General features: G+C 40.3%; 1 protein-coding gene across 7 annotated transcripts in view; it reads right to left on the reverse strand.

Moving 5' to 3' along the window:
* Positions 1-12,185, reverse strand: part of LOC138642361 (poly(rC)-binding protein 3-like) — a 1,684,203-nt gene that overhangs the window by 79,526 nt on the left and 1,592,492 nt on the right. For all 7 annotated transcript variants that reach the window (XM_069730482.1, XM_069730484.1, XM_069730483.1 and 4 more), the window contains one exon: positions 11,539-11,655. In XM_069730482.1, coding sequence (XP_069586583.1) covers positions 11,539-11,655 — 117 coding nt within the window. The remainder of the gene's footprint in view (positions 1-11,538; positions 11,656-12,185) is intronic.

The raw sequence follows: 12,185 nt of genomic DNA on the forward strand, positions 1-12,185 counted from the left end.
TGGAACATATCGCAGAGAGACCCTGGTGTGCCTAAACAGTAGAAATGTTATGTTTTACTACTTTTGCACAGTAAAGGCATTTCTCCACTCCTTTCAAGTGCCATAACTTCTTAATTTTTACACTGACATAAAGGTATTAGGGCTTGTTTTTTTACCGCTGCTGATGTAAGGAGTGCATTGATTACCTGCATGATCACCATTACAAAGATATATGCTGTTGTGCAGACACTAGCACCAGTGACATATTTTCTTTATGGGAACATGTTACTATCAAGATAGGTTCTCTGCTTATGATAGTATTGATAGAGTTATTAACTTGATAACAACACTAAAACTGGGGCTAGTTCACTACTAAGGCAGCAGGATGCTCTTGTTCACATTTGAAGTAATTGTCATTCCAAAAGGTAAAAGCATATTATTATGGTTTTTTTAACCCTGTCCCAATACCCTCCATACATGTATGGTGCAAGTCATTTGCAGGTTTATGGAGCAAACTCATGAGCTGAGACCACTACATATACGGCCACAGCAGGTGTTGGCTGTGTTTAACAGATCGTGCCTGCCTCTGATAGCAGCGTCTGGAGTTAAGGTACCTTCACACATAACGATATCATTAACGATATTATTGCTTTTTGTGACATAGCAACGATATCGTTAAGGAAATCGTTATGTGTGACAGCGACCAACGATCAGGCCCCTGCTGGGAGATCGTTGGTCGCTGAGGAAAGTCCAGAACTTGATTTCGTCGCTGGATCTCCCGCTGACATCACTGGATCGGCGTGTGTGATGCCGATCCAGCGATGTCTTCACTGGTAACCAGGGTAAACATCGGGTTACTAACACTACATACTTACCTTCAGCTGTCTGTCCCAGGCGCTGTGCTTCTCTGCACTCCTCCTGCATCCTGTGTCAGCGCCGGCCAGCCGGAAAGCACAGCGGTGACGTCAACGCTCTGCTTTCCGGCTGACCGGCGCTGACAGTGCAGAGGAAAGCAGAGCGCCGGAGGACAGACAGCTGAAAGTAAGTATGTAGTGTTTGTTTTTTTAACGTTTACGCTGGTAACCATGGTAAACATTGGGTTACTAAGCGCGGCCCTGCGCTTAGTAACCTGATGTTTACCGTGGTTACCGGGGACCTCGGGATCGTTGACCAAACAGCGACGCTGCAGCGATCGACATCGTTGTCGGTATTGCTGCAGCGTCGCTTAGTGTGACGGTACCCTTAGATCTAATCACTGGTGCTTTATCACTTAAGTAATCAAGGGGTCCTAATGGATTATCATGGCTGCTCGAGGCCTACTGTAGGCCACCGTAGCCACCTTCTCTGTACTCCAATGGGAGATTGTAAATTTCACTATGTACGGCAATACTGAGGCATATAATAGGAACAATCAATATATTCAATCAAGTGAATAAAAGTCTCATAGGAGGACAGAAAAAAGTAATTACAATTTTGTTACAGTTATAAAAAAAGCAAAAAAACATTATGTTTGAAACAAACTCCTTGTCCCAAAATAAAAACTTAGAATTAATTTAAAACTAATAAATAAACTTATTTAGAATTAGCACATTCGCAGAAGTCTGATCTAAATGTATAAAATTATTTACCCTACTGTATATGGTTTTTCGGGCCCTGTACCTCCACAAAAGTATGCAATGAAAAGCGTTCAAAACATTTTCTGTATCCCACAGTGATAACAATGAAAACAAATACCTTCTCACGCAAAAAACAAACACTTGAAACAGCTCCATTGAAAGAAGACTGAAAAAACATAAGTATCTCACAAAATGGTGACACAAATCAAAATGTTTTTTCTAAGATGAATATTACCAGCTCATTTTTACCACCCACTGAATGCAGTAAAAACAAAACCAAATTAACAATGGAGAAATTGCATTTTGTCAGTATTTCAGGGCCAAAAATAAGAATAGAAAAAACATGATTCATGGAAGGGATGCATTAATTACGTCAGACACTGATGCTTTCACAGGATATACTAACTTATAAGAGGGTCTGTCAAGCTTCCATCACACAAAGCACTTAATGCTATTTGTTCTTATAAAAACAAGAGAGTCTGCAATAGAGGCCCTAATTCATGGCACCTTGTGGGTAGGACACAAATATTGGTTTCAACCAATGAAAAGTGCTAATTTTCAACAATCCTGGCATATCCATTCCTGTCTGGAGATGTTTCTAGACAGTGTTCATACCGGCCAACTGTATCTACAAAATGGCAACCGCTGCACCGTTACTACACAAGCTTGAATAACATTTATCAGATAGGAAAATTAGCCTTGCAGCCCATTGTAACCAATCACATTGCAGTTTTCATTCTTCCATAGCATACATTCCCTGAGACAACCTCTTTAGGAAAAAGATAATATCATGAAAATAGGACTGTGCTTCCTACAGTTCCAAAGGGTAAACATAATGGAAAGAGCCTAAAATGAAAATCAGGGAAGTCATGGGGTATAGATATCATTTTATAGGCAATGTGTAAGGATTCATCTTAATACAAAGAAAACTTGTCACCCTACACAGATGACTCAGATGTCCGACATTCCTCTGTGAGGCATCTATGTGATTATATGACATGGTTTACAATGTGGAGCAGCCGCCATTCATACTTTACTCTTGTAACTCTTTGACGAATCAAAGTGTGGAGTGATGATAATATTGGCAGAAGTAAAACAATCGGCTATCTTACGTTCCTTCTACTACCTAACTAGCAGCAATTACCCTTATAAGAGTCACCTTGTCATGAATGGGAGGAAAAACTATGCCAGCAAATTAGTAATTCCGAGGGAAATGTGTCAGGATATTTTCCTCCTCTGAACTATGATCAGTGGATCAACATTCAAAGCAAGAATGTTATATATTTGCATTTCCTATGAGATTTACAAATATTTTAGCTTTTTTTTCTAAGAAAGCATCCAAGTCCTTTTTGAAACTGACGGTACCTGCTGTGACCGGGTCCAGATGTAGACTGTTCCACAGATTAAGGCCGGCGTCACACTCAGCATATAAAAATACGGTCCGTAATTTACGGCCGTAATACGCAGAAAAGTCCCCAAAATAGTGGTCCGTATCTCATCCGTAGGCAGGGTGTGTCAGCGTATTTTGTGCATGGCATCCTCCGTATGTAATCCGTATGGCATCCGTACTGCGAGATTTTCTCGCAGGCTTGCAAAACCGACATACGGACATACAATGGATCCATGGGCTCACATAATCGTAAAAACATATATACTGTATGTATATATATATATATATATGTCAGTGAGACACATATCTAATATATAATTGCCTAGAATACTACTTCCTGCAATTTGTGCCAACTTCCGTGGCTTTGTCCGGAGCTAATGTCCGGAGCTAATGTCCGGAGCTAATGTCCGGAGCTAATGTCCGGAGATTAATTGCCTAGAATACTACTTCCTGCAATTTCTGCCAACTTCCGTGGCTTTGTCCGGAGCTAATGTCCGGAGCTAATGTGCGGAGATAATGTCTGGAGCTAATGTCCGGAGCTAATGTCCGGAGCTAATGTCCGGAGCTAATGTCCGGAGATAAGTGACGTCAACAGTGTCCAGTGTCTGATTGGTTGCCGCCTGCTGCGAGCGACCAATCAGAAACGTGCCGTACTGTGACACACTCCGCCCGCCATTTTGGTGTGATTTTTGAATTTTTACCTCACAGCAAGTTTCTACTGCGTGGAGGCGGGCCCAGTGACGTTGCTCTTCAAGCTCCTGCCGAATTTCGTCAAAAAAATGATAATACCATTTACCAAAACTATATATATTTAGTTGTGAAGTGGTTCAGTGACATTTTCACACCAATTTTGAACTTTTGTTTGGTGTTTTCTCCATATACTGCCTATTATTTTTGTTCTTTCTTACTATTATTTATTAATTATATTATTCTTACATTTGAATAAATAAAGTATATATGGATTCTAGACTCCCGATTCTTTAGAATCGGGCTGCCATCTAGTCTAATATATAATTGCCTAGAATACTACTTCCTGCAATTTGTGCCAACTTCCGTGGCTTTGTCCGGAGCTAATGTCCGGAGCTAATGTCCGGAGCTAATGTCCGGAGCTAATGTCCGGAGATAAGTGACGTCAACAGTGTCCAGTGTCTGATTGGTTGCCGCCTGTTGCGAGCGACCAATCAGAAACGTGCCGTACTGTGACACACTCCGCCCGCCATTTTGGTGTGATTTTTGAATTTTTACCTCACAGCAAGTTTCTACTGCGTGGAGGCGGGCCCAGTGACGTTGCTCTTCAAGCTCCTGCCGAATTTCGTCAAAAAAATGATAATACCATTTACCAAAACTATATATATTTAGTTGTGAAGTGGTTCAGTGACATTTTCACACCAATTTTGAACTTTTGTTTGGTGTTTTCTCCATATACTGCCTATTATTTTTGTTCTTTCTTACTATTATTTATTAATTGTATTATTCTTACATTTGAATAAATAAAGTATATATGGATTCTAGACTCCCGATTCTTTAGAATCGGGCTGCCATCTAGTCTAATATATAATTGCCTAGAATACTACTTCCTGCAATTTGTGCCAACTTCCGTGGCTTTGTCCGGAGCTAATGTCCGGAGCTAATGTCCGGAGCTAATGTCCGGAGCTAATGTCCGGAGATAAGTGACGTCAACAGTGTCCAGTGTCTGATTGGTTGCCGCCTGCTGCGAGCGACCAATCAGAAACGTGCCGTACTGTGACACACTCCGCCCGCCATTTTGGTGTGATTTTTGAATTTTTACCTCACAGCAAGTTTCTACTGCGTGGAGGCGGGCCCAGTGACGTTGCTCTTCAAGCTCCTGCCGAATTTCGTCAAAAAAATGATAATACCATTTACCAAAACTATATATATTTAGTTGTGAAGTGGTTCAGTGACATTTTCACACCAATTTTGAATTTTTGTTTGGTGTTTTCTCCATATACTGCCTATTATTTTTGTTCTTTCTTACTATTATTTATTAATTGTATTATTCTTACATTTGAATAAATAAAGTATATATGGATTCTAGACTCCCGATTCTTTAGAATCGGGCTGCCATCTAGTATATATATATTAATATTTCATCCAGCGCGAGATAGCTTAAAAGCCGGTAATTCAATTGCCGACTTTTGCAATCTCCTTCCTAAACCCGACATGATATGAGACATGGTTTACATACAGTAAACCATGTCATATCCCCATTTTTTTTATTATATATAAAAAATATATATATAATAAAAAAAAAAAAAAGGAGAAAAAACTAAATAAAATTAAATGAAACTGTATAGGGCTTGGTCACCAGGGTCTAGAGCAAAAGTCAAGTGGGCACAGCAGGGTTCATGTATAACAGCTCTGGATGCTAAGGAGTTAACAACTCAGTCAGCCACAACTGCTCTTTTATAGAGAAGAGTTTCCCAACCCGTGCAGCACTTATGTACAAGGGGTGGTCGCATTAAAAGGCACCTCTCTGTTCCAGACGAGATGGTGGAGGGACCTTGTGTGTGGAGTCCCCTCCTAATTGCTGTGTAGCAGCCCAAAGCGCAGTCAGGAGCAGATGCTGAGGGAAAATATCCCCATTTTTTTTGTTACTAGTGTGTTTGTGCAAAATTTGGGCGCTCTAGCTATTAAATTAAAGGGTTAAATGGCGGAAAAAATTGGCATGGGCTCCCACGAAATTTTCTCCGCCAGAGTAGTAAAGCCAGTGACTGAGGGCAGATATTAATAGCCTAGAGAGGGACCATGGTTATAGGACCCCCCTGGCTAAAAACATCTGCCCCCAGCCACCCCAGAAAAGGCACATCTGGAAGATGCGCCTATTCTGGCACTTGGCCACTCTCTTCCCATTCCCGTGTAGCGGTGGGATATGGGGTAATGAAGGGTTAATTTCACCTTGCTGTTGTAAGGTGACATTAAGCCAGATTAATAATGGAGAGGTGTCAATTATGACACCTATCCATTATTAATCCAATAGCATGAAATGGTTAAAAAAACACAAACACAAAATTGCAAAGTATTTTAATGAAATAAACACAGGTTGTTGTAATATTTTATTCCACTCTCAATCCACCTGAAGACCCTCGACCTGTAACAAATTAAAAATTAATAAACCAACAATATCTCATACTTTCCATCGATATGTCCTCATATGACCTCGAGGCTGGGAAAATATTCAGAAAGTTCCCACGCTCGAGGTCATATGAGGACATCCAGCAGAGGGCGCATCACCGCGAATGAAGGTAACTACAGGTCATTGATCTACATTCCATTCATTCGCAGGGGTTTTACAGGCACAAGCACAGCTGCATTATAGCAGAGCTCCTGCCTGTAAAATAACTTAACCCCTTCAGATGGATTAACATCCTGGGACATATCGAAGGAAGGTATGAGATATTGTTGGTTTATTATTTTTGATTTGTTACAGGTCGAGGGTCTTCAGTTGGATTGAGAGTGGAATAAAATATTACAACAACCTGTGTTTATTTCATTAAAATACCTTGCAATATTTTGCGTGTGTGTGTTTTTTTAACCATTTCATGCTATTGGATTAATAATGGATAGGTGTCATAATTGACGCCTCTCCATTATTAATCTGGCTTAATGTCACCTTACAATAGCAAGGTGACATTAATCCTTCATTACCCCATATCCCACCACTACACGGGAATGGGAAGAGAGAGGCTAAGTGCCAGAATAGGCGCATCTTCCAGATGTGCCTTTTCTGGGGTGGCTGGGGCAGATGTTTTTAGCCGGGGGGGGGGGGGGCAATAACCGTGGACCCTTTCTAGGCCATTAATATCTGCCCTCAGTCACTGGCTTTACTACTCTGGCGGAGAAAATTGCGCGGGAGCCCACGCCAATTTTTTCCGCGATTTAACCCTTTAGTTTAATGGCTAGAGCGCCCAAATTTTGCACATACACACTACTAACATTAGTAGTGTGGAATATGCAAAAAAAAGGGATATGATATGGTTTACTGTATGTAAACCATGTCTCATATCATGTCGGGTTTAGGAAGGAGATACCAAAGCCGGCAATTGAATTACCGGCTTTTAAGCTATCTCGCGCTGGATGAAATATTAATATATATATATACATATGTGTCTCAATGACATATATATATATATATATATATATATACCTATTCTATGTCTATACATTTATTCTACCTATTCTATTCTAACCTGTCAGTGTGATTTTACTGTACACCGCACTGAATTGCCGGCTTTTCTCTCTAACAGCGCTGCGTATTTCTCGCAAGTCACACTGCTGGTCCGTGTGTAATCCATATTTTTCTCGCCCCATAGACTTTCATTGGCGTATTTTTTGCGCAATACGGTGACAAACGCAGCATGCTGCGATTTCTATGGCCGTAGAAAGCCGTATAATACGGATCAGTAAAATACAGCAGATAGGAGCTGGGGCATAGAGAAGCATTGTACCGTAATGCAATCCGTATTTTCAGCACTTCTCTTACGTCCGTAAAACACGGTAGTGTGACGCCGGCCTAAGGCTGTGTACACATTGTGTTTTTACTGCGGTTTTAATGTGTTTTTTCAGTGCAGATTTGTCACAAAACCTGAACGGTTTCCTGATGCCAGCAAAGTGAAGGAGACTCCTGAAGTCTCATGCACACATTGCTTGTTTGTGACTTGCAGATTTGGTGCAGATTTAGATTGCAGCATGTCAATTCTTTCAGCATAAACGTGCGCTTTTGACTCCAACAGATGCAGAAATTTCTGCACCAAATACTTAACATGTGCACATACCCTCATTATAGTTCCCATGATAAGAAAACCTTGCTTTCTCCAGATGTGGTGGGTGGGAGGGCAGTGTCCGTATGCCTTTTGCAGGGGTTTTACATGAATCAGCTTTTGACCATACTTTTCGTATAAGAAAGTTAATCATGTGATAATGTTAGTTATGCAGAAATATTAAAATAATGAAATAGGTTATCCACTACTTTTTCATTGATGACCTATCCTTAGGATAGCTCATCAATGTCTGATCCGTTGGGGTGCAACACTTGGCACCCCTGCCGATCTTTTCCATGTTAGCAGCAGTGGCCGCTGATTGGAAGGCTCAATTGCGAAGCTGCTCTGTCTTCTGATAGTGACCTCCTATTCAAATCAATAGTCAAATGGTAGTAATGATAAACAACCATATACGATATTACATGAATAATATCTTACAGCATATTAAGCAAAGTTGTTAGAGTGCAGCAGTGCTCTATGTAAAATGCGTATGAAAAAAATCAAGTACAATAGTATAAGGGCTCTACTTACTGCTTAATGCCATGATAGTTGGAGACTCTTACTCCTGAGTGGCGTCTACCCCGACGAGCGTTATTACACTTGATTTTTGCACCAGCACTTTACATAGGGCACTGCTAACATTTTTGCCATATATGACTCAATGTAAGATATACCGTAATATATTATTTATGTAAAATCATGTATGGTTACTTGCAATTACTGGCATTATTATTATGATAATATGACTCCCCAATGTTATGTGATTTTCATATCATCCTGAGTATGCAACCTCAATTTTATATGATCCTTTTGTTCTGGTCTATGGTGGGTTTTTTTCTCCTTTTCCTCGGCCTTTTTATTTCAGTCTGGACAGAACCTTTAATTTCCTAAGCTGATGCACAGAATATCACATTCATTTTTAGATAATTAACTTTGAAACCTGTGATGGAGTCATAAGGAACCAGGTTTTTGCTGCTAATATGAGAGCAGCATAATGTAGAGACGGACCCTGATTACAGTGATATGTCACTTACTGGGCTGTTTTGATAAAAACACTGATTAATCAGCAGGAGATTGTCACTAGAGGACAAATCAATCTGCTGCTATGTAGTCCTCCATATTCATAAGCTTTGTATAACTCCCACACTACACCCACACTTATTAGTAACTTTCTGCCTATGCACAGTGTACATAGAAAGCTGCCAATCAGTGGTGTGGGCAGGTTATACAGATCTAAGTATTCAGAGCACTGGTACATATGCAGCAGATAAAACAGTGTTTTTTTTTTTAATCAAAATTGCCTCTAGCAGAGCAGAAAATGATACATCACTGGAATCATGGTCTTTGCACCTACATCATGCTGCTCTCCGATGGGGTATCAAAAATCTGTTTACAGAGTATCAAACTGCTGATTAGTTTCTTACAGTTTCATGCAGTATTGCCCCTATTAATAGGAAAAATGATGGCGTTAAAGTCTATGAAGGCCAATCATTACAAGTAATGAAACAACCACATACTGTCGATGCATAATACAAATATTATACGGCATCATTACTGTGCAAATATTTAACCTGGAATTTCCCGATTTACCTAAAATTAAACTGTTTAGATGAGGCAAAAATGAAAAAAGTCTATCCTTTAGGTGAATGACATGTATCTCCTCAGAAGTGCAACACATTGACATCAATACATAATTGAATCACACAACTGCACAGTTGAAAGTGTGCAATTATTCTATCAATTTCCATCCGCTTTGGAACCAGACTGTAAGGGCTTTTCTGTTTTTCTTTGCCATTAATGTGCATTACTGGAAGCAATTGCTTCTCCCTAAAGTCTATGCAAAGGCAAAAGAAAGGATCAAACATCTTGCAAATTGACCCATTATTCGTGTCCCGGCACTGTTACAGCTAAAAGCGTTTTAAATGAATGAATCTGTTTTTTTGCCATTAAGCGGATAAGGTAATTGGTGCTAAAACAAACACCAGAAAAATTCACAAAAATGAGTCAGACTTTGTCAGTTTCTGTATTTAAAACCAGCGACTAAATTCCAAGAGTTTAAACATATTCTTTATGCCCTGGATAACATGAAATGCCTGATGTGCAGACTGACCACAATGCAGGGAATGGTGGACGGACCTGCAGTCTACTCCCGCAGAAGGCTGCATTCACACATGTATAACCGATACAGTTTGAAGTGAAAATGTCAATGCATGGATCTGGAAATTGATCCAGGGAATGTAAAAATCAGTCCTCAAAGTTTTCCATTTCATCAGCCCATGGCATTGGCTCAAAAAAAAGTGCCCCAAACCTCCATGTGTGATTTCCGCTTATGGATGGACTTCTAACCAAGATGCATCCTGTATTGCAGGAAGAGCCAGGAGACACCTTTCTGATGTGACAAGATTGGTGTCTGACACTGTCAAGTCCGGATTTGTATTAGGAACGACGGAGAGAATTGAGATTCTGGTTTGTGCTTTTATCCTAAGTCATATTTCAAGGCTCATTAAAGGGTAGATGATGACTTGTACGATTGCTACTTCTAGTCCTATTCCTCTCTAAAGAGGTAATTTGCATATTTCCCAGAGGAGCATTGCAAGGTTTAGGCTGGTTTCACATTTCCGGATGAGGGCTTTGCGAAGGGCAGAGTAGTCCCTTCGTGAAGCTCCGCCCACTTCGGCACCTCTTCCTTCAGCTCCGCCTACGTCGGCATGCAGCCTGCGTACCTATCTTTAACATTGGGTACACAGGTCATGCGGATGTATGCGGATGCCTCCGCATGTGTCATTTTGACGCTGCACCGACCGCAACAAAATGCAACATGTTGTGTTTGACGCAGGTTGGCGCAGAGTCAAAACGATGCATGCGGAGGCATCCGCATACATCCGCATGGCCTGCATACCCAATGTTAAAGATGGGGTATGCAGGACGCATGCCGATGTAGGCGGAGCTGAAGTAAGAGGCGGGACTTCACAGAGGAACTACGTGGCCCTCTGCAAAGGCCTCGTCCACAAATGTGAAACCAGCCTTAAAGGCTTCCTCACATTGGCATGCTAGTCTTGACATGTCACTCTCCTCAAAGAGAGATGCTACCCCTTGGATCCCAGTCTGAAGCCTCTCACACAGCCAAACTAGAACTCACACTTTGCACTGACGAGGGGCAGCACCTCAAAACACCATGTCTGCAAATTGAGATTCTGGTTTGGCTTTTATCCTAAGTCATGTGATAAGGCTCGTTACAGGGTCGACATTGACTTTTAGGATTGCTACTTCCAATAGGTGGCACTATAGATTTCTGGTCATCTTCCTCTCTGAAGTGGCAACTAGTATATTAGCGACTATAAATATAGTGGCATTATGTGATAATTGTGAAAGAAGCCTGGTGTTCAGATTCATACAATAAGCTCTCCAAAATCATTGATTGCACAGGAAACTACCAGTTCCCCAAACAGCTTTACAGGGATAACCATTTAATATGGACATCATGGAGCAGAGTATCACGTGGCTGCCAAGTATCTGTATGACCCCCTTGTAACAATATATTATTCCTGTAGAAGATTCAACTGTAACTTCCAAACAGATGAATTGAGCAGACATTTAAGCTGCCTAAACCTCAAAGTAAAGGGTCTGTAATGAAAAAATATCTTGAAAGCAGAAATCTGCATATGATGTGAATAAACATAGTTTTTTTTTATTGCTGGTTTTATTTTTTAAAGGTTGTCACATATTTTAATAAAAATATTAGGATTTTTTTCAACATATTGCTCTGCTTACTTACCTCTTCAAATTTTAGTGCAATCATTGAAAATGCTTTAAAAATGGCATCTGTTGGTCCTGTGATTGTTACAATTCTTTCAGGGCAAGAGCCTTCTGATATGTTGATTCGGGCTCCACTCTGTAAAGTAAAAAAACTAAATCAGTATGCATATAGAATATGTGTCTGTCTGCCTAAATAAGTAGCTATCTGTCTCTCCGTCTGTGTCATTATTGTGCTTAGTCATGTGTGAGTTAATAACAATTTTGGACATTAAAAAGCAATCAGATAAACAGATCACCAAAGATCAAATAGCAAAATCAGATTGGGTGATAGTTACAATTAGGTCACCTCAGGGGACAGCATTAATCCCGTCCCTTTTAATATGTTTAAATTAGGGGTTTTACAATTTTAGGTTAAAATCTAAATGCAAAGTTCTGTGCTTATCTATATATAATTTGTTTTATTTCCTCGCCAGTGTTAACAAGCTAGGCAATATGACCTAAAATGGAACTCTCAATTTATTTCCCCACATACTTACAGTGTAACTTAAAGGTGTTGTCTGGTACTTTAATATTGATGGCTTATCTTTAGGTAAGTTTGGCGAGGGCGTCCTCATGTGATCAGTTGCACAGCTGCACACACAACTCCACCAATTTCATAGTGATCAG

This window comes from Ranitomeya imitator, chromosome 6 (genome assembly GCF_032444005.1).
Source record: "Ranitomeya imitator isolate aRanImi1 chromosome 6, aRanImi1.pri, whole genome shotgun sequence".
Taxonomy (NCBI): Eukaryota; Metazoa; Chordata; class Amphibia; order Anura; family Dendrobatidae; genus Ranitomeya; species Ranitomeya imitator.